At 41.1% G+C, this 27,696-nt stretch overlaps 2 protein-coding genes and 1 pseudogene across 6 annotated transcripts in view; all 3 read right to left on the reverse strand.

Moving 5' to 3' along the window:
* Window positions 1-832, reverse strand: part of LOC139384811 (leucine zipper protein 2-like) — a 168,275-nt gene extending 167,443 nt beyond the window's left edge. For 3 of the 4 annotated variants that reach the window (XM_071129703.1, XM_071129704.1, XM_071129705.1), the window contains exon 1: window positions 636-832. In XM_071129703.1, coding sequence (XP_070985804.1) covers window positions 636-697 — 62 coding nt within the window. In that variant the 5' untranslated portion in view covers window positions 698-832. Of the gene's footprint in view, window positions 1-624 lie in introns of all 4 variants that reach the window. The other variant, XM_071129706.1, reaches the window with a different exon arrangement.
* A 19,116-nt stretch (window positions 833-19,948) lies between these two features.
* On the reverse strand, window positions 19,949-20,740 carry LOC139385294 (ras-related and estrogen-regulated growth inhibitor-like; annotated as a pseudogene).
* An 18-nt stretch (window positions 20,741-20,758) lies between these two features.
* On the reverse strand, window positions 20,759-26,054 carry LOC139384498 (mitochondrial ribosomal protein L21). Of its 2 annotated transcripts, none has more exons than XM_071129310.1 (7): window positions 25,929-26,054; window positions 25,518-25,575; window positions 25,246-25,331; window positions 24,828-24,991; window positions 24,471-24,523; window positions 24,223-24,326; window positions 20,759-21,934 (listed from the first exon to the last, which is right to left on the reverse strand). In XM_071129310.1, the coding sequence occupies exons 1-7, from the start codon at window positions 26,023-26,025 to the stop codon at window positions 21,870-21,872; spliced, it is 627 nt and encodes a 208-aa protein (XP_070985411.1). In that variant the 5' UTR covers window positions 26,026-26,054; the 3' UTR covers window positions 20,759-21,869. The 2 variants fall into 2 exon arrangements, with proteins under 2 accessions (XP_070985411.1, XP_070985410.1); XM_071129309.1 differs by having other exon boundaries at window positions 21,810-21,934; window positions 25,246-25,334; window positions 25,929-26,030.
* Window positions 26,055-27,696: the final 1,642 nt, after the last annotated feature.

Genomic DNA, 27,696 nt, shown 5'->3' on the forward strand with positions numbered 1-27,696 from the left:
CAGCACTGGGAGTAGTGCTCAGGCACTAGTTTGAAAGAGGAATGATTTTATCAATGGTTTAATTAATCATTAAAACCTCCCTCCGCACTGCACGTCGCCTCATCTCTCAATTTCTCTCGCCTCTCCTCTTCCTCCCCTCATCCTACTATTCCCCTCAATGCATTATTCTGCGCACACACACACACACACTCTCTCTCTCTCTCTCAAGACACTGCAACATTCTGGGCAGCCCAGTTCCTTCTTTAGCCGGCTCAGACTTAACTTGCTCCCTTCCAGAAAGCAGGAGACAAGACCTACCGCAATCCCAGTAAGCGATGCCTACACAATTCCAAGGCATTTTTTAGCCAGTGAATGTCACCACCAAAGACATATGTCTTACAGTTTGACAAAGAGAATAGTTCAACAGATTAACCTTTATTTTGCCTACAGTCTACTGCCTTAGAACATCATGCTCCGCACACGGGCATCTCCCGCCAGAACCCAGGCTGCCTCAACCTATTTCGTAGGACTGACCGGAGCTAAAGATGAACGTTAGTATCTTCTATGATTAGCCATTGTGCATTCACCCTCCCCCTTTCTTTCAGAATCACTGAAGGTGAAGGAAGAAGAATATACCCTTCTTACTTTCGACTTACCTAGTGTTGAGGCTCAAAGCTGGACAAAGAAGCAGGAGGCAAATAGCTCGGATTAATTTCATAGCTTTGTCTTGCACTCGCACTCCGATTCGCTCTCTCCCTCTCGATTGCTTTCCTTCCCCTTTCTCTCTCTCTCTCTCTCTCTCTCTCTCTCACTTTCTCACTCACTGGCTCGATCGCTTGCCTGCGCGCACTCACGCACGCACACACAGGCAGAGAGAGAGACAGACAGATGCAACCCAGTGGCTCTAACAGAGCAAGGGAGGATCTCTGGCTTTAAATAACACAGTGACACAGACAGACTTATTAATGAGGAAATTAATGGGGGTGGTAAGAGGGGAAGAAACAGACTGGAAAGATGAGAGCAGCTCCTACTGAGTATAGCAGGGACGTAGGCATGGGTGGGCCTGGGTGGACACAGGCCCACCCACTAGGGAGCCTGTCCTTGCCAGGCCCATCAAATTTGATTTAGCAAAAACAAAACAAAAATACTATTATTATTAAAAAATTCAAAGCAAAAAATGTATTATTACAAAAATACTCCTCAGTATTTCTGGCTACACAGACTTCAGTTCAATGTCTATTTTTGATTTACATTTGGCTGAGTTCACTAACGTGAATTCAACGTGAAATCAACAAAAAAATATCACCATGACATTTGATTTCGTTTAAAAATAGGTTGAACGGGGGATCACGTGACCCTTGAACGAGATGGCCGCGTGAACTAAGAGCTCCGCACAAGTAGTTTCCAATTCCTAATCTTACCTGAAATTCAAGTTTAAACTCCTTTAGCTTTAGTAAAAAAGTCATGGCAGCTACAAAAGGCGACATTTTTACCCGGACTCGAGTATTAGCGACGGAAAAAGCCTCCAAGAAGAAGCTAGCTTCAGAAAAAGCTAGCGCTATTAGCCAAGTGCAAGACGACCCGTTCCCCCCCGAGGCCCAACGAATACCACTCTGTCGAAGACATCCTTTCTGAGTTGAGATCCCAATGTACAGAACTCAACATTAATTTAGATGCCATTAACGCTCAGCTCAGTGCGATAGGGGGCAAGGTGACAATCCTGGAAAACGCTTTGCCTGACATCAACAACAAGATAACCATAAACGCGGGGCGCATGGACGAGGCAGAGGGGTGAATCCTATCCATGGAAAACTTATTGACAGATGCCATGGAAACAATAGCATATGCTAAAAAGAAAATAGAGCATCTGGAAGAGAAAACAGAGGACCTGGAAAACAGAGGGCGAATGAATAATTGTGTTCTATTAAATCTGGGCGAAAAAGAGGGAAACATGCCACTGATCCGCTACCGGCAAGACAAACTTCCCGAGTGGCTCCACCTGTCCACCGACAGGCCCATAGAACTCGAGAGAGAGCTCACCGAGCACTGAGGCCCCCACCAGCAGCCAGACAACCACCGCGCCCAATCACCATACGTTTCCTGAGATTCACCGACAAGGAACGAGTCCTACATGCGGCGAAAATCAACACCATCACAGTGGGAAACGCCAAACTCACTTTACACCAGGACCTGTCAGCTGGAATACGCCGAAAGCGCAGAGAGATTGACGAGGTGAAGAAATACTCTATTGACCGAGGCATCTTCAGGGGATTCAAATACCCAAACGATCTCAGGATTCTTCACCAAGGAGCCCTGCGACACTTCAAAACTCCCGAAGAGGCAAAAAGGTTTTTTGAAAGACAATCCTGGTCAATGAGAAACGGACCAATGACTAAATGCAATTAATGCTATTACTAAAGGAGGTAAGACAACATATAGCCGATATCCAAAGACCCACCCGCCCCGCTAAATGTTATTATAGCCGTCCGATCTATATTTATTTTCCTTTAGCTGAGAGGGATAGGCTCTATAGCCTAACCTAGGCCTACTAATGTTTCAGCCTACTTTTATTTCCCCTTTTTATTTGCTATTATTACTTGTGGTTCTCTATGTCCCTTGGGGAGGTATATTTAGGCTGGGCTATTGATTTTATTTTCTCCTTCTTTTAATGTGGTCTGGACGGTGGCTACGTTGTCATTTACTCAATGCGGGGTGGAGAGGATGAGGCATTTCTTTGGTGGGGAGGGGGAGACGTTGTGAGTTGCTAACTGTTCCCGTTTTTTTTTGTTTTTTTTCGGAACACAGAATTGAGACTGAGCGGTAATAGATCCAACGGGATGTGTTGAGTTGTTTGGGAACTCGGCTGGGGTGTTCAGAGATTGTTATTTTATGTACACCATTTATTTTCCTTTTATGTGAACGCAGCTGTAACTATTATCCACCTTTACCCAGAGATGACTTGCACTAAAGTTCATTTACTGTTCGATGACGATGACTAGCACCTTAAATCTATTGACATGGAACTGCCATGGTCTAGGTCATGCAATAAAACGGAAAAATATACTATGTGCTCTAAAAAAGGAAAAATCAGACATTGCACTATTACAAGAGACACACTTCTGTGATGCCGAACATGCCAAACTCCGCAGAGCTTGGGTGGGACAGGTGTATTTCTCATCTTTCGAATCAAACAGTAGAGGTACAGCCATACTTATCCGTAAGAATGTTCCATTCATAATTGACAAAAACATATCTGATCCGGAGGGGAGATTTATTTTGATAACTGGGTCACTGTATGGTCAACCAATTACTATCTTAAATATATACGCCCCTAACACAGATACTCCTGCTTTCATGTCAAAAATGATAACCCTGTTCAATGAGCATTGTGTTTCCTTTGGCGTGGTGGCCGGAGATTTTAATTGTACCTCTCTAGACAAATCATCTCAAATCCTCACCACAAATCCTAGATCTGCAAAGATGTTGAACTCTCTTACTAAAGCGATGGGACTGATAGATATCTGGAGAGAGACTAATAGCTCATCTATGGACTATACATACTACTCTAATGTCCATAACACCTACTCCCGTATAGATTACATATTTATCCCAAAGAGTTTCATAAATTCAGCCACTTGTACAATCGGACCCATAGCACTTTCAGATCAGGCCTTTGTCCACCTCCGCTTTGACCTCTGCAAAAACATCCCGAGGTCAAAGAGCTGGAAATTCAACACCTCCATGCTATCAAACGAAGCATTCCATACATTGGTAACTACATGGATAGACAACTACACACAAGACAACAAAGATTCTCCTGTTTCTCCAGCCACAATGTGGGATGCTGCTAAAGCCACACTAAGAGGTCATCTATTTGCATATGCTTCCTCTAAGAAAAAAGCAAAGGAAGCACACAGGCTAGATCTCGAGAGGGAGCTGGAACGCTGGGAAAAAGTACATAAATAATCCCCAGACAGCACCTCCTGGAGTCAACTGAAAGCAGCCAAAGCCAAACTGAATTTGGACTACACTCGGGAGATTAAAAAAAAAAGTTTTCTTTACTAAGCAGAAATACCATGAGTATAGCAATAGGCCTAGTAGATTGCTTGCTTACCAATTGAAAAAAGAGCATGGTTATCCAAACAGCAGAGGACGAGGTCACATATGACCCAAAAAAGATAAATTTAACTTTTCATGATATTTACTGCAAACTATATACCTCTGAGAGAAAACACACGGAGGCAGAACTCCACTCTTTCCTAGAGGGAATCTCGCTACCTAAACTATCAGAGACCGACCAAGAAGATCTCAACTCCCCCTTCATTCCTGAGGAGATCCTGGAGGCAATTACCTCCATGCCACCTAATAAGTCCCCAGGCGCAGATGGATTCCCCAGAGAATTCTAAAAAGCTTTTTGGCCCCAGCTCAGCCCTATCTTCATGCCAATGCTGGAGGATTTTTGCAAAAACAGAGTTCTTCCAGACTCAATGCACACAGCTCGCATTACAGTGTTGCTCAAAAAAGACAAGGACCCTCTATCCTGCTCGTCCTTCCGGCCCATAAGCTTGTTGGATTTCGACTACAAAATAATTCCCAAATTGCTCGCCAAAAGACTAAACACTCTTCTTCCCAAAATAATAAAAGCGGACCAGACTGGATTTATTAGAGACAGATACTCTTCTGATAACATTCACCGTCTTTTTGATATTATTGATCAAGTAAACGCACAGAAGACCCCTGTCCTGCTGGCTTCACTGGATGCTGAGAAGGTGTTCCACACCCCTGTCCTGCTGGCTTCACTGGATGCTGAGAAGGTGTTCCACACCCCTGTCCTGCTGGCTTCACTGGATGCTGAGAAGGTGTTCCACACCCCTGTCCTGCTGGCTTCACTGGATGCTGAGAAGGTGTTCCACACCCCTGTCCTGCTGGCTTCACTGGATGCTGAGAAGGTGTTCCACACCCCTGTCCTGCTGGCTTCACTGGATGCTGAGAAGGTGTTCCACACCCCTGTCCTGCTGGCTTCACTGGATGCTGAGAAGGCATTTGACAGGATGGAGTGGAGCTTTCTGTTTTCAGTCTTAGAAAAGTTCAATATGGGCCCAAATTGTATTAAATGGATCAAATCACTATACTCTCATCCAAATGCCATGGTGACTACTAACGGACTGAACTCTGACAGATTCCCTCTGGAACGGGGCACAAGACAAGGGTGCTCGCTGTCCCCCCTGCTCTACTTGTTGGGGGCGGAGCCTCTGGCAGAGTTGATAAGGAGCAATCCAAGTATTATGGGTGTCTCTGCAGGCGGCCTGCAGCACAAGATTTCGCTTTACGCTGATGATGTCTTGCTCTACATATCCAACCCTGAGAAATCCCTCCCATTTTAGACACAATTGTTCAGTATGGCAAGTTTTCAGGTTATAAGATCAATTTGAACAAATCCACTGTCTGCCCTCTCAATATTACACTCACCAGCTCTATGAAGACACTATGTCCTTTCCAATGGAAGACACAAGGGGTTTCAATACCTTGGGATCTTCATAACACCAGATCTGAATAGCCTTTTCAAGGAAAATTATCTCCCACTCCTGGATCGAATCAAGAACAATCTCCAAACTTGGATCTCCCTCCCAATTAGCTTAGTAGGAAGAATTAATGTCATCCGTATGAACATCCTCCCTAGACTGAACTATTTATTCAGATGCTCCCATACTATCTCCCAGTTTCCTTTTTCAAAACAACTAACCAAAGCATCACCAAATGTATATGGGGCAATAAACACCTAGGATCAAGTTCTCCACTCTATCGAAACCTGAATCTAAGGGTGGTCTTGCCCTTCCCTCCCTTCAATTGTACTACTGGTCTGCCCAAATCCGCAACATGCTAACATGGATCACAAACAGGCAATAGTCAATGTGGATTCAAGCTCAATTATATTCATTAATAACTTTAGTGAAGTGGGCAACATAGCCAAAACCTTTGTGATTTACAGCACCCTACTAGCGTGGAGGGACTATAAGAAATACCTGGGCATTTCCTCTCAAATATGCTCTCACTTGCCTATAATAGGCAACCCAGACTTGCCAAGAGCTCTGCAGTGAATTCAATGTGCCAAGATCCCATTTTATTTTTTAAATATCTTCAAATTAGACATGTCATTTCCTCATTTACTTCCAAGAGGTTTAGAACTCAGTTGAATGAAGTTGAAACCCTTCTTGTCACAGCACAATCCATTAAAGGCAAAATATCTTATATCTATAGACTCCTTTCTGAGAAAGGAGGCTCCTCCTTTACTCCTTTGAAAATAATCTGGGAAAAGGACCTTGGTCTGACTATCAGTGATGAGTTATGGGCGGAGGTTTGCGGCAGGGTACACTGCTCCTCTACTAATGTAAAAATGAAAGAATCTAATTACAAATTTTTGTACACATTTTATTACACTCCTTTGAGACTCCATAGAATGAAAACAGACATGTCTCCTAACTGTAAAATATGTACCTCTGAAAGTGGAACCTATATGCATGTATTTTGGAGCTGTAGAGAGATTGCCAGATTCTGTATATACTGCTGCACAGAAAATACTAGATGTACAGTTTGATATGACCCCGTGTATCTATCTTCTTAATGCCCAGCAGGACTTTGTTCTTGATCCTGACAGAGGAAATGTTCTTATGACTATTACATACTTTGCTAAAAAAATTATTCTTCTATTGTGGGCCTCTAATACCTCTCCTACATTTAAAATGTGGATTGACCAGATTGTCGACTTTCTCCCTCTTGAAAAGCTCACTTATGACCTCCACAAGAGACAGCCCAAGTTTGATAGACTCTGGTCTCCACTACTCAATTATATTTCAAATTGGACAGAGTGAATGGGTAAATTAGGGAAATGAGCAGATACATTGTGTAAGGTGCTGTAAAATCTAAAAACTAATGATTTGCTCGTCGTCTCAGCGAAGGCTAAAAATAGCTAATAAGAACCTTGATAGTGCTGCTGCAAGTTTTATATATATGTTGTTTTTTAAATTGTTCTTTGTGTGTATGTGTATGTACATGTATATATATATATATATACTATATATGAAAAAATATATATATGTATTATTATTTTATTTTAAGACTGTCACATCTTTGAATGTGGAATGTGTTGTGTTGGTTGACTTGAAAAACAAGAAAACATAATAAAACCTTAAAGTGAAAAAAAAATTGGTTGAACAAATGACGTAATTCCCTTACGTTGAGGACTTTTGGCAAATCCAATCAGTTTCTCACCTTGGTTCAACGTCATCACATTTTTTGTTGTTGTTGAAATTATGTGGAAGCAACATTGTTTGAACCCGTTTTTGCCCAGTGGGCTGCCATTGGTGGTGAGAGCTGAGAGGCATTCTACCTCATTGTGGATTGAAGAATCCCCGCCTCTCACTCAGCACCTATTATTACCTGCACTCTAAGGGACTACAGGAGCAATTATGCGAGGATGGGAGTAACAGGGTCATCAGCTAAACAACCACAGGGTTCACCAGCAGCCTCTGTGAATCAGCCATAATAGGATGTGTCCTAATTAATCAGCATGCTGAATATGACACCTGTAAATGCTACAAACAAAATGGTCTAATTTAAGTGGCGTGTTGATAGAAAGGGGGGATGGAAATATCAAGTGATAAATGTATCATTCCTTCAACCCCGTTTCAACCACGTTTCCTTCAACCCCTTTTCACATGTAGAGGATTCAACCCCGTTTCACATGTAGAGGATTCAACCCCGTTTCACATGTAGAGGATTCAACCCCGTTTCACATGTAGAGGATTCAACCCCGTTTCACATGTAGAGGATTTTGTGCATGTTTTAAATTAGGCATAGAGCGATGTGAAACACAGGCAGAATATTCAACACGACAACACAAAAAGGTAGAGGTCATACGCCATAGGCATGATACATTATTTCCATTAAGGATTTAATAGAGTTTGGAGTCCATTGTCCACGGGGTAGTAACCTACACCTCGTTCTGCAGGACTTCCACCCATTTATTAGGGTAGAATTAGTCTAAGCCCCATGCATGGAAACACACAGTGACCAGTTCTTAATGAGAGCTTTGGACCTCATCATGCTTCGGTGACCAGAGAGTGTCCTAAAAGGGGCACCATAATCCGTCTCAATTACGTAGCGCATCAGCCAGAAAGCGGAAGTGTCACTGATTGTGAGAGTATACCTGTTTCGTACATTATTATGGGAAAATGAGATCATTGCAATGCCTGATGAGTTAATTGTATGTTATTTATAATTACTTCTAGAACTACTGTATTCATTCTGGAACTTCTTGACGTAAAGCATGATGATGATTTCATATTTGGTCTGAGTTAACTTGTGAAATCAAAATAGTAGGATTGCTTTTACCACGACCATTTAATTACATGTAGGTCAAATCAATATACACAGTGACCAGTTTATTTTACAAGAGCAACATAAGTTTCCAATGACCTTAACACAGTGTTATATTCATATCAACCTCTATTTGAGTTTCTGTATTATATTTTCCAGATATCTAGAAATGACTCAGAGCTCTGAATACTACACACAAAAACATTATTGTTCTAAATAGTACCAGATAAGGGTGACTTGGCTTGTAACCATAGCTATATAGAACCCTTTTTTGAAGGTTCAATGAAGAACCATGCTCAATCGGTTCTAAATGGAACCTGTATGTGGCTATAAAGAACCATTTCCTAAGGTTCTATAAAGAACCATTAAAAAAGGTTCTATATAACACCAACAAAAAAAAGAGTTCCACTATGGTTACAACAACCCTTTTTTATGGTTCTTTAAAGAACCTTTATGGAGAATGGTTCAATAAAGAACCTCACTTGAATCAAGTGAGCTACCTCTGGAACAGCTGGGGAGAGAATTGAGAAGCACTGACTGACTTAGTCAAGTGTTCTCAATTGACCCAAGGACATACGTGAGTCTTGAACAAGACACTCTCACTGTCCGTAGCCATATATAACATGTCATGGAACAACACAACACATTAGATAAACTGGAATGACACTCACTCACGGTTGCTGTGCGCAAACCCCGCTCCTACATTTTCAAATGAGCCACCTCCCCTATATTTAAATGATCACTAAAAGAGCCAAGAACCCTTTTGTGAACTGTAAAGAACCATTGAAGAGCTCCAAATGGTTATTTGAGTCATTATGGTTCCTTCCACATAGAACCCTTGAGGAACCCTACGTTTTTTTTGTGTGTGTTGTAGTTTATCTCCTCACATCCTCTCGCATTGCTGCGTTGTCAGTGAGTCAATGTCACAACCTCTAAGGGGCTGGGTGTCACATGTGCTCCCTCTCCCACCTCTAGGTCACCATGCTGCTCGTTAGGGCGCACACCTGTCACCAGCGTTAGGCACATAATAACACTCACCCGGACTCATTGATTACCTGCCCTTTATATGTCACTCCCTTTGGTTTCTTCCCCAGGCGTCGTTGTTTCAGTTTCTGTTCCATGTCGGTGCGCTGTTTGTGTTACTTGTTTGTTTCATTCATGTATTTATTAATTAATTAAATGTATTCACTCCCTGAACTTGCTTCCCGACTCTCAGCGTACACCTTTACACTGGGGAAACAGACACCTTTACACTGGGGAAACAGACACCTTTACACTGGGGAAACAGACGTCTTACACTGGGGAAACAGACACCTTTACACTGGGGAAACAGACACCTTTACACTGGGGAAACAGACACCTTTACACTGGGGAAACAGACACCTTTACACTGGGGAAACAGACACCTTTACACTGGGGAAACAGACGTCTTACACTGCTTTTTTTTTAATTATAGAGTTGTACGTTCCAAAGGTCTGAGACGTTTCTTATTTTTTGGGCCATTTCTTCAATACCTTTTAGTATCTGCTCGGATACAGTGTCCATCTTAGGAACGCATTTGAGTTGGTCAGAGTGGGACAGCATCAAAACAATGCTGATAGAGGCACAATAATGCTAGTTTTCATTCAAAATGTGTTTTTAGCTTTCAGACGTTGCTACTTGTTTGCTTGAACGAGGAAGTGTAAACCACCCCAAAACCGAATCAGCTTGAGATCCACTCGAAATTCATCACCGAACTGTGTGGGGGAAAAACATGGTAAACATTGTCAGAATGATGGACCCGGTGTGATCAAAGCACCATAGTCCCCTCTGAGGATTCTACGTCTTCAACCTCAGCAGCAGCAGAAGGAGCTACAGCCTCTACTGTAGCTGCTTCTACAGCTCTCACTGACCCTACAGCGACAGCCCCCACTATCCAAACCCCTACCTCTCCTGCCCCACAATCCCTCCAGCCTTCAACCATAACCGTATACAACTCCCACTGCTGCTGCCACAATACCCTTATAGCAACCATAATGACACACATGCACACAGCAGGGGTTCCTGCAGCCTATAGTCCCTTAAGTGCTAAGTGGGTCGACGTGATAGAACTTCTCAAAAGTGAGTCCAAACAATAACAACACAATGACCAAACAATATGTATCTTCTGGAGATGTTTTATGCTTATTTTTCTTTCAAAGAAAATAACGTAATTCAACACAATTGTTTTCTCCCCCGCAATAAATATTTATTATTTAAAGGGAAAAAAAGAGTTGGAGACTAATATAATTCAACAGCAATCCAAAATGTCTGAATATTCTCTCACTTGAATGAAAGCATAAATCATGAAGGTGTGAACAAACGAATAATCATGGTTTTGATTTTTGTAACAAGTAGGTGCCAGTGCACACACACAATGGGGATCTATAGTACAGTATGTGCTTTGTTTACAGTACCTACGGAGTAATATCTGAGATATTACATGACAACCAAAAATGCAACTTTGTAAAAAAAAATTAAATATGTATTGCATGTTTAATTAAGTTGAGCCTGTTCTCTGATTACCAAAGTGTGAACATAGCAGGTGTTTGAGTCCTCACTTTAGTCCGTTTTGATCTGACCTTTTTTGTAAGAAATGGACAGAATCACCAGACTGCACAGTAAAGCCCACTATAAACTGGAAGTTGGCAAGAGTGTTGAGGCCCAAGGCAGTTTTCCAGCCTGGCAATAGGAAAGCATATGGCTGAGCAAGGCGCACACTGCAAACGATGTGTCTTCCCTACAGAGCCATCAGTGTGGGCTGATAGAATACAGAACTTGTTGAGAGACACTGGTAATGGACTGCTTCACAGAGCCACCAGTGTGCAGATGGTTAGCGCTATGCCTGAAACCACTGATAGAACCTACCGGGAAGGCACAATTGTCATGTTAATGGCTGGGTGTATTGACTACACTTTTGGAATATAGTGAGTACATGGCAAACATCAATACAAAATAATGAAACAATACAAAAACTGTTGGTCCAAGTTATAATGCCTGTATCCTCTAATAAACAGATACAGCGGGAAAGGAATAGAGGCACTCCTAAAGATGCACAATCAAATCAGAAGACAAAAAAAGCATGATCATATATTGCTTTTGTCCACAAAGTTTCACAGAAATGTAAAACATAGGGAAAGACAGTATTTCTGTGACGTGTATTTGAAGAAACACTGATTTGTTACAAGATACAACAAATAACGTTTTTTTTATCTTCAAAAACACTCAAGATCTATATTGTGGAAGCTTGGAATTTACAATTGTTTATAAAACATATGTTAAAGGTATTTTCAAGAGGTTCAGAACATAGCTGTAGATGTGCTTCTATCATGGATGCCACGCTTGTACAGATATAGGATCTTAATTTGATCACCTGTTATGTATACGCTGGGAGTCTGAAAGCAAGTGCAGGCGGTGAGTTTAATAATAAACTGAACATCGAACAATGTAACAAACACGAGTAGCGTACAGACATGAAACATAAACAATAACGCCTGAGGAGAGAACCAAAGGGAGTGACAGATATAGGGAAGGTAAACAGGAAGGTGATGGAGTCCAGGTGAGTCTCATGAGGCGCAGGTGCACGTAACGAGGGTGACGGGTGTGCATAATAATGAGAGTACTGGCGACAACGAGAGCTTTCCTGCAATGCAGATTTAAATTTGAGGTTTAAAAAGATTTCTGAAGTTTGTCATTTCCACTTTGAAATTTCAGACCTGATTTACCCTTAAGAAACATTTATCAGCCCCTACAAAAATGTCCAATATTATAACCCACGTAAATATTCACATTTCCTGATGCTGCAGGATGATTTTCTGCTGTAGCAAACTGGCTCAAATCTGTGCCGCGGCCAGAAGACAAATCTTTGATCTGAATCCGCAACAAAATCCAAATAATCTGGCCAGGTAAGGAAAGGCAGCTTCCATCATCTTTTAATAATTGATTATGGTGGTTAGACTTCCTACCTAGACCCCGGTCAAGTGATCTATTGATTAGAAGCCATAGATAGAGACGTATCCCATTCGAAGGACCCCTGGCACATGCGTGCCAGGTCAGTAATACACCCATGATTACTACAAAGCTTAGATTGCTGGCTAGCAGTTGCCTGATGACTCAACATGAATTCTTCCGGTGCTCTATTGTCCACTACATACTTAATTGCGGAGGAAAAACTATTGTTGGTCTGAGTGGCATGGCAATTGGTCGGCGTAATAAAGCTGGGTAGCCAGGCAAAGCTAGTGGCTAGACCAATTTATATATAAAATCTTAGCTGACATTGGCTAATTGAGTGACTGTCAGTGACTGACATAACAAGAGAGAAAACTGCTGATGCACTACCAAATTTTGACATTGCATGGTGCGAATTCTGCTATCCTAACTAACAGTAAGTTGACACACCAACTGACTTCCTGGTTGGGGCCCCCTAGCGGCCTCTTATATCGCGTATGACTCGAAATGGCACTGATCAGTTGTGTATATCCAGCTATATACCTTAACCCCAAATGAATGGAAGAAATATGGGAAAGACATTTTGGATTATGGTATAAAGTTAGAAATGCACACCCGATGGTGTGGGGGTCATGGGTTAATCCTGACATTACTTTTGATATCTGAAACCCTCCAACAAACTTTGATTTTGGAGTGTAATGTCCTTTTAATGGTCAACATTTTGGTAGTCTGTCAAATAACATCTGTTAGTCTGTATCAATTCAGTTACATACAAAGGTTACCTTTGCCCAAGTGTTCTTAACTTCAAACTGCCTGCTGTAATGGAACCTTTGCTATTAGTTGGCCTATGCTGCCATCTAAGGATATACAGTACCAGTCAAAAGTTTGGACACCTACTCATTCCAGTGTATTTCTTTATTTGACTATTTTCTATATTGTAGAATAATAGTATCGACAAACTATGAAATACTACATATGGAATCATGTAGTAACCAAAAAAGTATTAAACAAATCTAAATATATTTTAGATTCTTCAAAGTAGCCACCCTTTGCCTTGATGACAGCTTTGCACACTCATGGCATTCTTTCAGCCAGCTTCACCTGGAATGCTTTTCCAAAAGTCTTGAAGGAGTTCCCACATATACTTGTTGGCTGCTTTTCCTTCACTCTGGGGTCCAACTAATCCCAAACAACCTCAATTGGGTGGAGGCCATCTGATGCAGCACTCCATCACTCTCCTTCTTGGTCAAATAGTGCTTACACAGCATGGAGGTAGGTTGGGTCATTGTCCTGTTGAAAAACAAATGATAGTCCCACTAAGTGTAAACCAGATGGGATGGCATATCGCTGCAGAATGTTGTGGTAGCCATGCTGGTTAAGTATGCCTTGAATTCTAAATAAATCACTTAGTGTCACCAGCAAAGTACCCCCACACCATCACACCTCCTACTCCATACTTCACTGTGGGAACCACAAATGTGGAGATCATCCATTCACCTACTCTGCGTCTAACAAAGACAAGGCTGTTAGAAACAAAAATCTCAAATTTGGACACATCAGACCGAAGGACAGATTTCCACCGGTCTAATGTCCATTGATCAAGTCTCTTATTCTTATTGGTGTCCTTTAGCAGTGGTTTCTTTGCAGCAATTCGACCATGAAGGCCTGATTCACGCAGTGTCCTCTGAACAGTTGATGTCAAGATGTGTCTGTTACTTGAACTCTGTGAAGCATTTATTTGGGCTGCAATGTCTGAGGCTTGTATCTTTAATGAACTTATCCTCTGCAGCAGAGGTAATTCTGGGTCTTCCTTTCCCGTGGCGGTCCTCTTGAGAGCCAGTTTCATCATAGTGCTTGATGGTTCTTGAAATGTTCCGGATTGACTGACCTTCATGTCTTAAAGTAATGATGGACTTTCATTTGTCTTCTCTTATTTGAGCTGTTCTTGCCATAATATGAACTTGGTCTTTTACCAAATAGGGCTATCTTCTGTATACCACCCACCTTGTCACAACACAACTGATTGGCTCGAACGCATTAAGAAGGAAAGAAATTCCACAAAAAAACTTTTAACAAGGCACACCTGTTAATTGAAATGCATTCCAGAAGACTACCTCATGAAGCTGGTTGAGAGAATGCCAAGAGTGTGCAAAGCTGTCATCAAGGCAAAGGGTGGCTACTTGGAAGAATCTCAAATATAAAATATATTTTGATTCGTTTAACACTTTTTTTTGGTTATTATATGATTCCATATGTGTTATTTCATAGTTTTGATGTCTTCACTACTATTCTACAATGTAAAACATATTAAAAAATAAAGAAAAACCCTTGAATGAGTAGATGTCTAAACTTTTGACTGGTACTGGATATATTTTTACATATTGTTTTCCAAACTAGAATACAAATCTTAAAGACCTGAAATGAGGCATTACAACACACACGCACGCACACACACGTCTGTTGAAATTCTACTTCCCTGCCGTCTGGTGGATTTTCCCTCCCAGTACTATCCAATTTGGAGGTACTAGTTGTGTCAAAAGGCACCCGACAAAAGTAACGGATCTGAGCGTATGGATTTGCTGTTTATACGTTAGGGAAAAAATCAGATATGTATCAGATTTTCCAAATAATTGGCAAAAGACCAGAATTCAGTTGCCTGTGTTCAAGCAGCCAATTTGTGCAAAAACAGCTCCCTGATTTAAAATGTAAAATGGTGGGCCTCCAGAGTGGCGCAGCAGTCTAAGGCACCTCATCGCAGTGTTGTGGCATCACTACAGCCTGGGGTTTGATGCTAGGCTGAGTCATTACCTGCCGTGACAGGGAGTCCCGGCCGTGACCGCATGACTTGACCTTTGCCTCTCCCAAGCCCGTTGGCAAGTTGCAGTGATGAGACAAGATAGTAATCATGAAATTGGGGAGAAAAAATAGGTTCAATAAAAATGAAAAATGGTTAAGGTTAGGTAAGGGTAACAATGAAACTCATGTTTAATGACTGAGTGGAATTTCTTTGAATTGCACTGAATTCAATTCAAATTTCAACTCATGAGTTGAATGGGAGTCAATTACAAAATGTTGAGTTGAGCCCAAGCCTGGTTTATGTTACTGTAGTCTATCTGCTGCCGCTTGCTCACCTGTAAAGCATATGGAACAGCTTTACTATTGGAAAAAGTTATATTTGGCAAAGTTAAGTGTAAGGAATACTCAGGAAGAAAAAGGTGTAGATTTACACGCAGAGCGCGGCAGGTGTTTATTTCCCATTCACAGAAGGCAGGAATCGTGGTCACAGGCAGGCAATGGTCATACACAGGTAGACAAACAAGCAGGTGAAACAAAACTAGGACTGAAGGCTATAACTGGTTCTCACAAACGAGCTAGGAAAAGGCTTAGTAGAGTCAAAACAAACAATACCTCACAAAGGCACAAACAGAATGAACTGAACTAAATAAGGAGCTGATGAGACCAGGTGAGTAACTAACACAAGTGAAATCAATGAACAAAAATGAAAGACATGGCTACGTTCAAGAACACAAAGAAACAGGGCTACGTTCAAGAACACAATGACACAGAACACAAGGTTGACTAAAAATAAATACAGAACCTTACAGTAAGTGTTTTGGAAACCTCAGAATCTGCTTCTTCTGATACTACACAACAAAAATATAAACGCAACATGTAAAGTGTTGGTCCCATGTTTCATGAGCTGAAATAAAAGATCCCAGAAATGTTCCATATGCACAAAAAGCTTCTCTCAAATTTTGTGCACAAATTTGTCCTTTGCCAAGAAAATCCATCCACCTGACAGGTATGGCATTTCAAGAAACTGATTAAACAGCATTATCATTACACAGGTGCACCTTGTGCTGGTGACAATAAAAGGCCACTTTAAAATGTGCAGTTTTGTTACACAACACAATGACACAGATGTCTCAAGTTCAGAGGGAGCGTGCAATTGGCATGCTGATTGCAGGAACGTCCACCAGAGCTTTTGCCAGAGAATCACATTTGAATTTATCTACCATAAGCCGCCTCCAACATTGTTTGAGAGAATTTGGCAGTAAGTCCAACCGGCCTCACAACCGAAGACCACGTGTAACCACGCCAGCCCAGGACCTCCAAATCCGTCTTCTCCACCTGTGGGATTGTCTGAGACCAGCCATCCGAACAACTGTTGACACTGTGGGTTTGAGCAACCGAAGAATTTCTGAACAAACTGTCTGATGGAAGCTCATCTGCGTGCTCGTCGTCCTCACCAGGGTCTTGACCTGACTGTAGTTCGAGTCGTAACTGACTTCAGTGGGCAAATGCTCACCTTCGAAGACCACTGGCACGCTGGAGAAGTGTGCTCTTCACGAATGAATCCCGGTTTCAACTGTATCGGGCAGATGGTAGACGTGTATGGTGTCGTGTGGGGGCAAGTGGTTTGCTCATGCCAACATTGTGAACAGAGTGCCCCATGGTGGCGGTGGGGTTATGGTATGCGTAGGCATAAGCTACGGACAACGAACACTACTGCATTTTATCATTGGCAATTTGAATGCACAGAGATACCGTGACAAGATCCTGAGGACCATTGTCGTGCCATTCAGTCAAACCAACTCATGTTTCGGCATGATAATGCACGGGCCCATGTCGCATTGTAAAATAAGAATTTATAGCTGGCCATATATGGACGTCAACTTTTACTGTATAGGTTGGTTATGTAGGCTTCTTGTAACCCATTGCTTTCTCCTAAATATAATAATACAATTAAATTATATCTTTACATTAAAAAACTAAGTCTATCAGAATTCCAGTCATTCCAATAAATAATACATCCTTTGGTCTTCAAGAATAGGACTTGGAAATATGGAAGCATAGATGAGCCAAATTGTTTTACCTGAGCATAATCCCAAAACTAAGGACTTATTTGCCAGCCCTGTTTATGATCATGTTGTCATGGAGGCTCATTGATTTGAGTTGAAAAATAAATGCTGCGCTCATGGAATGGCATGCTTTGAGCACTACTGAAAAGTGCTATTTACATGTGAAAAATGAATGCCATATGCTGCGTTTGCTATAGACCTGTTGTTTACCTTTTTGTTTGTGACATGTTGATATCTTGATAATATGCATCTGTTCAAAGGACAAATCTACAGATGAAACAATAACAAAACGGCCGCCCGTCTCTGTTTTGGTAAAAAAAAACTGAGGGGTGGGCCTGGAGAAATGTAACCACTCTCAGATTAATTGACATAGCTATGGATGTAAGGTCTGACCATCCATGATATCAAAATTATTATTTTAACCATATTATGAGGCTATGCAGTGTTTGCTTACATTTACAATGTTTACAAACATTGGAGAAAAACAAGCTTATATTTTGGGTTCTCATGGAGTGTGACAGTTGAACTGAGCTCATGAGGCATTTATAAATTATATTATTCAAGAATCAATGGATATATACATATATCAGTCCAACAATGGATGTAGCAACTACAGATTGCCCCTTTAAGTCTATCAAAAGTGTGTGAGTTTGAGCATGTGTCCATTAGGCCTATGGATGTATTTTTTTTATCAGCATGAATTAGATTACATCAATGCACTATGTACAGTGCCTTGCGAAAGTATTCGGCCCCCTTGAACTTTGCGACCTTTTGCCACATTTCAGGCTTCAAACATAAAGATATAAAACTGTATTTTTTTGTGAAGAATCAACAACAAGTGGGACACAATCATGAAGTGGAACGACATTTATTGGATATTTCAAACTTTTTTAACAAATCAAAAACTGAAAAATTGGGCGTGCAAAATTATTCAGCCCCCTTAAGTTAATACTTTGTAGCGCCACCTTTTGCTGCGATTACAGCTGTAAGTCGCTTGGGGTATGTCTCTATCAGTTTTGCACATCGAGAGACTGACATTTTTTCCCATTCCTCCTTGCAAAACAGCTCGAGCTCAGTGAGGTTGGATGGAGAGCATTTGTGAACAGCAGTTTTCAGTTCTTTCCACAGATTCTCAATTGGATTCAGGTCTGGACTTTGACTTGGCCATTCTAACACCTGGATATGTTTATTTTTGAACCATTCCATTGTAGATTTTGCTTTATTGTCTTGTTGGAAGACAAATCTCCGTCCCAGTCTCAGGTCTTTTGCAGACTCCATCAGGTTTTCTTCCAGAATGGTCCTGTATTTGGCTCCATCCATCTTCCCATCAATTTTAACCATCTTCCCTGTCCCTGCTGAAGAAAAGCAGGCCCAAACCATGATGCTGCCACCACCATGTTTGACAGTGGGGATGGTGTGTTCAGCTGTGTTGCTTTTACGCCAAACATAACGTTTTGCATTGTTGCCAAAAAGTTCAATTTTGGTTTCATCTGACCAGAGCACCTTCTTCCACATGTTTGGTGTGTCTCCCAGGTGGCTTGTGGCAAACTTTAAACGACACTTTTTATGGATATCTTTAAGAAATGGCTTTCTTCTTGCCACTCTTCCATAAAGGCCAGATTTGTGCAATATACAACTGATTGTTGTCCTATGGACAGAGTCTCCCACCTCAGCTGTAGATCTCTGCAGTTCATCCAGAGTGATCATGGGCCTCTTGGCTGCATCTCTGATCAGTCTTCTCCTTGTATGAGCTGAAAGTTTAGAGGGACGGCCAGGTCTTGGTAGATTTGCAGTGGTCTGATACTCCTTCCATTTCAATATTATCGCTTGCACAGTGCTCCTTGGGATGTTTAAAGCTTGGGAAATCTTTTTGTATCCAAATCCGGCTTTAAACTTCTTCACAACAGTATCTCGGACCTGCCTGGTGTGTTCCTTGTTCTTCATGATGCTCTCTGCGCTTTTAACGGACCTCTGAGACTATCACAGTGCAGGTGCATTTATACGGAGACTTGATTACACACAGGTGGATTGTATTTATCATCATTAGTCATTTAGGTCAACATTGGATCATTCAGAGATCCTCACTGAACTTCTGGAGAGAGTTTGCTGCACTGAAAGTAAAGGGGCTGAATAATTTTGCACGCCCAATTTTTCAGTTTTTGATTTGTTAAAAAAGTTTTAAATATCCAATAAATGTCGTTCCACTTCATGATTGTGTCCCACTTGTTGTTGATTCTTCACAAAAAAATACAGTTTTATATCTTTATGTTTGAAGCCTGAAATGTGGCAAAAGGTCGCAAAGTTCAAGGGGGCCGAATACTTTCGCAAGGCACTGTAGATATCAATAATAAGTGATATCCGTGTCACCGTAGACTACACCTCTGCTTTCATCATTACCGCCAAGCGTTTATTCAAGTTGGATAATCTTTGGATGTCGACAGCACCACTGGAAGACATAGCTTGGACTGTAGCCTACAAATTAATATTCCTTCTCTTTTCCCGCGATCCATCAAACACATTTGATGTGTCATCATAGTCTCTGACTTGTGGTCAGACTCGCTCACGTGGAAAAAAATGTAAACGTACGACTTTTTTTCAATGCTGATTTGAATGTCATCGTGAAAACAGAAGTGTCAAGGATTTTTTTCCCCATAGAGCACTAACACAGCTATTCTAGAGAGGCACGCTGCCAAAACAACATGCTTCACATTTCCCCTGTGAATACCCAAATCATAGCCGCTGTTCAGAGCCCCAACCCATCCGGCTCAATCAAGCAGGAAGTCCCTGAAGGAGTTGAAGCCGAAGCTGCGGTCAGGCCTGCCAGGAGGGTTGGAGATTATCCTGGGGATCTTCTGCATCAGCTTGGAGACTGCTCTCCTGCAGAATGAGGCTGGGGAAGTGTCAAGTTGCTGGATCACATCTCCATAAAGAACACTAAAGATGCCCACTGTCTCTTCCCATCCATCACGCACCGAAATCTCATGGAAGGACAGTTTTAGGTCCCGTGACAGGCCTTCTCCATCCTCAGTGCTCACCATTCGGTCAAACTCAAGGTCCTTCTTGTTGGCCACAGTAACTATGGGTGGAGGCTCAGGGCAGCACTTGCAGCGCCTGAAGAGGAGTGGATGTGATTGACGAGGAAACAGAGGCACATGACCTTGTCAAAGCTGTCTGTTACAGAGTACACAATGACAAATCCATCTCCCCACTTTATCTTCTCTTTGATCTTCCTCCTTACAAGAAATCTAGATTTAGTTATAGAATGTCAACCCCCCCCCCCCCCCCCCCTCCCCTTTTGCCCTCAGAACAACTCTTCAAGGTGTTGAAAGCGTTCCACAGGGATGCTTCCCACAGTTGTGTCAACTTGGCTGGATGTCCTTTGTGTGGTGGATCATTCTTGAAACACAGGAAACTGTTGAGCGTGAAAAACCCAGCCGCATGGAAGTTCTTTACACAAACAGGCGTGCCTGACACCTACTACTATACCCCGTTCAAAAGGCACTTAACTCTTTTGTCTTGCCCATTCACCTTCTGAATGGCACACATACACAATCCATCTTTCAATTGTCTCAAGACATAAAAATCTTTCTTTAACCGGTCTCCTCTTCACCTACTCTGATTGAAGTGGATTTAACAAGTGACATCAATACGTAACCTTTGCGTTGCAAGACGTTTGCGTTATTCGTCCACCCATCCACCCCGAAATCCATCCACCTTGACCAATCACCCTCTGAAGACAGTAACAGTCTTACAGTCGTGAAAAAGTACAGTAATTATAATCGGAAGATACTAGTAACGTACATTTGATTGGTAACAGAATACATAGTAATAGTACAACTGCAGAATAAATAATGCTGTCATTGAAAATTGTACACCCAAGTTAGGCTACTGCCCCTTTAAGAGCTAGAATAAATTGCGAACCCTATGTTGCGATTCTCACCAAATATGTTGTCTTCTCACTATTGAAACTCCACAAACAATAAACAGCTTATGAAGCTCTCAGCCAAGAGATCCATTTTTTTTGTAGATTACTTGTTTACAATATTGATTATATTGAATAAAACTCCTTGACAAATCACTAATCAATAACATAATTAGCACACATTTTCTTCCATGAACCTGCATCATCTCTCTTTGTGGCACCAATGTGAGGGTTTATAGCAGGGGAAAGGGTGGTGCAGTAGTCTAGTGTGTGGTGCACGAATAATGACAAGCGAACTTGGGGAGGGGTCTGAGTTATTTTGGAGTATTCACACTGCAAAAAATTAAGCGAACCACACTGAGTTCACAAAACTTGGCTGAAAGGGACCAAGTGTGAAAACACACCGTGTCCCAGATTTTCACTTACTATATTATGTTATCCTTCTTTGCTGTCTTCAAGCTAGGTTTCTCCAATGTGCAACATGATATCATAGGTGTCCTATGGCTACTTGTCATATAGGTGAGAAACAGCGCCTGGATTTCACCAATTTCATAACAGATTGACCTATGACAGTTTGCTTAAATTGTACTTATACAACACATCTGATTACATAAAAAGGCACATTTACAAAGATTCACTTGAAAGATACCAAATGTTGTCCATAACTATGTTTTCCCATTTATATTTTCAACTGAGCACGTGTTCCAAATTTCAGTGGCACATTCATTGGCCAAAAGTTTATTTACAATTCAAAACATATAGCATCATGTCAATCTGGGAGCAACTTCAATTGTGTTGATCCGAAGCACTGTTTGTGGTTGCACAATAACTGAAAAAGAAAAAGACAATAGTTAGTCTTGCAGCAGCCACACGTACGCGGCATTATTCTGAAACACACACTGTCAGGTTATTCATACTGGTTTTACAGAATTGACTTCAGAGGATGAATATACTTTAGAATGTTTGAACATTTAATGAATAAAAAAATGCTATTACAACGCAAGGCCTCAAGTGTGCCTCTTTTCTGTTGTGATATCCTGGGGAATTTCCACTCTCTGGAGAGATTTAATTTACTCCAAGAAAACAATATCAAATTATACTTGACCAGTAATTGGCATGTGTGGACAGAGGAATTCAGGTCATTCACTGAATCTAAAACGAGAATCTTAGAATTGATGATCAAGTGATCACCCAACTACAGTGTATTCAGAAAGTAGTCAGACACCATGACTTTTCCCACATTTTGTTATGTTACAGCCCTACTGTAAAATTGATTAAATTATGTCTTCCCTCATCAATCTACACACAATACCGCATAATGACAAAGCAAAATCAGAGTTTAGACATTTTTGAACATGTATAAAAAAAAATCTAAAACAGAAATATCAGTATTCTGACCCTTTGCTATGCGACTCGAAATTGAGCTCAGGTGCATCCTGTTTCCATTGATCATCCTTGAGATGTTTCTAGTCCACCTGTAGTCCACCTGAGGTCAATTCAATTGATTGGACATGATTTGGAAAGCCACACACCTGTCTATATAATGTCCCACAGTTGACAGTGCATGTCAGAGCAAAAACCAAGTCATGAGGTCGAAATTGTCCGTAGAGTTCAGAGACAGGATTGTGTTGAGGCACAGATGGCCACACACAGTGGCCTCCATAATTCTTAAATGGAAGAAGTTTGGAACCACCAAGACACTTCCTAGAGCTGCCCGCCTGGCCAAACTGAGCAATTGGGGTAGAAGTGCCTTGGTCAGGGAGGTGACCAAGAACATGATGGTCACTTTGACAGAGCTCCAGAGTTCCTCTGTGGAGATGGGAGAATCTTTCAGAAACCCAACCATCTCTGCAACACTCCACCAATCAGGCCTTTATGGTAGAGTGGCCAGATGGAAGCATCTCCTCAGTAAGTTTGCCAAAAGGCACCTAGACTCTCAGACCATGAGCAACAAGATTCTCTGGTCTGATGAAAGCAAGATTGAACTCTTTGGCCTGAATGCCAAGCGACACGCTTGGACGAAACCTGGCACCATCCCCACGTTAATTTATTTGTATTTAACCTTTATTTAACTAGGCATGTCAGTTAAGAACACATTATTTACGCTGGACAAATTGTGCGCCGCCGTATGGGACTCCCAATCACGGCCGATTGTGATACAGCCTGGAAGCAAACCAGGTTCTGTAGTGATGCCTCTAGCACTGAGATGCTGTGCCACTCGGGAGCCCCAAATTGGTGAAGCGTGGTGGCGGCATCATGCTGTGGGGATGTTTTTCAGCAGCAGGGACTGGGAGACTAATCAGGATGAACAGAGCAAAGTAGAGAGATCCTTGATGAAAACTTTCTCCGGAGCAAAGGTTCACTTTCCAACAGGACAAAGACCCTAAGCACTCAGCAAAGACAATGCAGGAGAGCTTCAGGACAAGTCTTAAAATCCTTGAGCGGCCCAGCCAGAACCCAGACTTGAACCCGATCGAACATCTCTGGAGAGACCTTAAAATAGCTGCACAGCAACGTTCCCAATCCAACCTGACAGAGTTTGAGGATCTGCAGAGAAGATTAGGAGAAACTCCCCATATACAGATGTGCCAAGCTTGTAGCGTCGATACCCAAGAAGACTCGAGGCTGTAATCGCTGCCAAAGGAGCTTCAACAAAGTACTGAGTAAAGGCTCTGAATTCTTATTTAAATGTTATATTTCAGTTTAAAATGTTTACTAAATTTGCTAAAATGTCTAGAAACCGGTTATTGTCATTACGGGGTATTGTGTGTAGATTGAGGGGGGAAAAAACTATTTAACCAATTTTATAATAAGGCTGTAATGTAACAAAGCAAAACAAAAAACTACCTTGGAATGTGTCACTTTCCCACACAAACTCTTGCAGATTCTACACACTTGTTCATGCTGAAAATTCTCCCAGGGAAATTATACTTGACATTTACATTAGAGTATTGTTGTTTAGATTGTTTCCCAATTTAAAACATTTCATATACGTGTCATAGGAATATAGGAATAGTGTTGTTGCTAGCTTTGATTTGTACACTACACAGTTTCAAATAGTATTTTAACTTCATTGTTTAAATATCAGGAAAAACATGTAAAAAATAAACTAAATACTTCTTTTCTTCTGGTATCTGTGTCTTTTCCAGAACCGCATGTAAACTTTGGGCCAGGATTCAGTCTTCTCAATGACAGTTGCCTCTACTCTGACCAAATCACGACTACATGTGAAAAGAGGGGAAATGATTGTTAGAAATATCACAAAATTAGAGCAGTATATTCTACGCCTTACTGCATACATTGAAAACCCAAAACATGCATAATCCCCCCACCCAGTTGAGATAACATAGAACTAGAAAAGTTACCCGAGTAGGGGCCTCCCAATCAGCGTGAACTCTTCTCCACCAACCAGCAGCACCTATTAGAAGGAAGGATTTGGCCATAAAAAAAGTGCAGCCTTGATGCTAGGGTCTACCAACATTGCAGACTTATTTGTGACTTATTTGAGTGGCAAAAATAGGACGAGTGAAAATATGTTGTGGTTGAGAACTGTAATTTAGTCAAATACATAAAATAATTTACAGATGTTTGGGTTGACAATGACAGCAATGGAGTTGGTAAGAGCATAAAAAGAACTGGGACAAGGCTAAAAAGATTTGGCATGTGTGGAAAATGTGTCCCTTCCAAATAGTAATGACACTAAGAATATAAAGCACACAGACCTTCTCAAGTCTAATCCTGTCACCGCATTCAGCATCAATGTGGTTTTCAATGAGGATCAGGTCTTCATTTGTCACTTTCCACTGGCGACTTGCAAAATGGACAACTGCAAAAAGCCTTCCATAGTCTTCCTTTGCAAGAAGGGTGTTCACATTTTCTAGAACCACTAAAAGGCAATGGGAGAGTGATCGTTCAGACACAGTAAATTACAGAAACACTGAATCTAAAGATTGATTTAGTCCTAGGCTGAAATTGTATGTCTCTTTCACTACAAAATAGGCATGTGTTAAAATGTTTTAAAGGACAATTATTTCACATAAATAGTCTTTGATGTGTGTTTAATGTAGGTTTTGCTTTATCAAAACTAAGAAAGCATTCAGAAAGCAACAATCAGTGTACATCGGTCATCCTTTCCCCCACCTTTGTGCTGCCTCTCCTCTTCGTCACTGCTGATGTAGGACACTTCTGGCCACGGTGGTCTGGATAAGGACGTCGGTGGTACATAACTGCTGGGGAACATGGGCCAAAATTGCGTTATTTTGATTCTATCATATTTTAGGTGGGTGAAGGTGTTCACTTTAAATGATTTGAGATCTGACATCACACAGAATTAATTGTAATCTAGAATCAATATGGAGTATGAAGTAATTCATAATCATTTTACATTATGAAGTTGAGTGGATATACTGTACCTTGATGGTAATTTGCTCTGAGAACTTCGATGACGTGCTATTGCAGGATACAGAAGTCCTGAATGACAGATTATTCAGTGAGTTAATTCCCTCTGGGAGAGATTGATCATATTCATTGTCTGAAATACAAGCTTGATGTGTAACTATTCACTGGCTATAAATTATTTACACACCAAGATGTTGCTCAATACATTAAATTGCGACATATTTTATACACTTGAGACATATTAATGAAAGCTGCTGTTTTGCCTTTGGATTTCAACACAACATACTCATCAAGCTTGTGAGATGTAGCCTAACCGGCTAATGGTTAGCTGATGTGAACATTTAGCTTGATCTATTCCAGAGATAATACATCGCACGGATAACTTGACCAGTTTAGATTTGTCGACATACGGGTGAACAACCTACCCATTTGATTAAGAACAGGAATTTTCACATGACGTGCTTGTAATCTCCAACACGTTCTCAGCATCTCCAGATATCCACTTCTCAAAGTCAGCGCCATCTTGCCTGTCAATATTAGGTGTTACAGTCATTGCATTCCCCGGATTCCTATCAAATAAAAACAGTTCCATTTAAAAATTGTTATTAGGAAATTGAAGATACACAATGACCATACAGTTGTCGCTCCGACATTTCCTGCTTGCTAAAATTCTAATAGATCACCTAATTTCATGCAATGTGACAAAACAAGCAAGTATAGTGTAGAGATGTATTGTACCATCTAAACCGTGTGAAATATATTTCCCATAACCAAAAATATTGTATTTTCAGCTGTTTGAAGCTGGTGTACAAAACCGAAATTAAAAGGAAAAAAACCTCATTAAATTTAAGAACAGGAGGCATATAAATAGCGCACATAAAACATATCTACCGCTTTCAATTAGATGTATAACGCACATTTCTATGTGAATTTGGTCATCGCCCAAAAAATGACATATTGCAGCTTTAAGACCCCAACATTTCACTAGTTTTTTTGTGCAAAATAAGTATTGAATTCATCAATGTAGTGTAAGGCAGAAATAAGTGTGAATAAATGAAAAATATACTGCCACATACCTAAAGAATAACATGTACCATTAATAATCTTAGATTGTCAAAGACGCCAGCTACTCAAGTCATAAACTGTTCTCTCTGCTACCCACAACCAACAGGGCCCCGGACAGCTTCTACCCCAAAACTATAAGACTGCTAAATAGTTTACCAATAGCTACCTGGAATATCCGCATTGACCCTTTTTGCACTAATCTGTTTGACTCATCACATACTCCGTATCTATCCTGTTGCTAGCCACTTTATCCCTACTTATATGCACATTTATAAACTGGGTGGTTCGAGCCCTGAATGCTGATTGGCTGACAGCCTTGGTATATCAGACTGTATACCACAGGTATGACAAAACATTCATTTTTACTGCTGTAATTACATTGGTAACCAGTTTATAATAGCAATAAGGCACCTCAGGGGTTTGTGGTATATGGCCAATATACCATGGCTAAGGGCTGTTTCCAAGCACTCCGCGATGCGTTGTGCATAAGAACAGCCCTCAGCCATGGTATATTGGCCATATATCACACCCCCTCGTGCCTTATTGCTTAAATCTACCTCATTTACCTCATACCCCTGCACATCGACTTGGTACTGGTACACAGTGGTCATTTTATTTATTTTCATTTTTTCTACAATTTCATTTTTTCTTGAATTGTTTGGAAGGTTCCGTAATAAGCGTTTCACTGTTCGTCTACTCCTGTTGTTTACGAAGCATGTGATTTGATAAGGCATACTTTTTATTCCAAAATAAATACATTAAAAACTATATTTTTGTAGGTTCCCGTGAGGACTTTTCCAAGCCTCTCAACACTTTGGCAAAAACAAACAGAACACAGTGTCTGGAGACACCTCTGTGGAAAAGCAACAGCTCATTGTTTTTTAGGGGGGACTACCAGTTGGTCAAATAATGAAAGTCACAGTGGGGTGCCAAAACACAGAGTTGGCTGTGAATTGTCTATTTACAGTTTAATATTACTGTATTGAATGGCCATTTCCTTGTCAAGATTGTGTGACATCTTTTTTTTATGTACATTGGCAGAGGTATTTATAATAACTAACAGAAGCAGACTCCAGTGCTGCAACCTTTGAAATACCTGTCCTGTCACACCCTGATGTTTCACCTGTC

Source organism: Oncorhynchus clarkii, chromosome 26 (assembly GCF_045791955.1).
Source record: "Oncorhynchus clarkii lewisi isolate Uvic-CL-2024 chromosome 26, UVic_Ocla_1.0, whole genome shotgun sequence".
In the NCBI taxonomy this organism is placed as follows: Eukaryota; Metazoa; Chordata; class Actinopteri; order Salmoniformes; family Salmonidae; genus Oncorhynchus; species Oncorhynchus clarkii.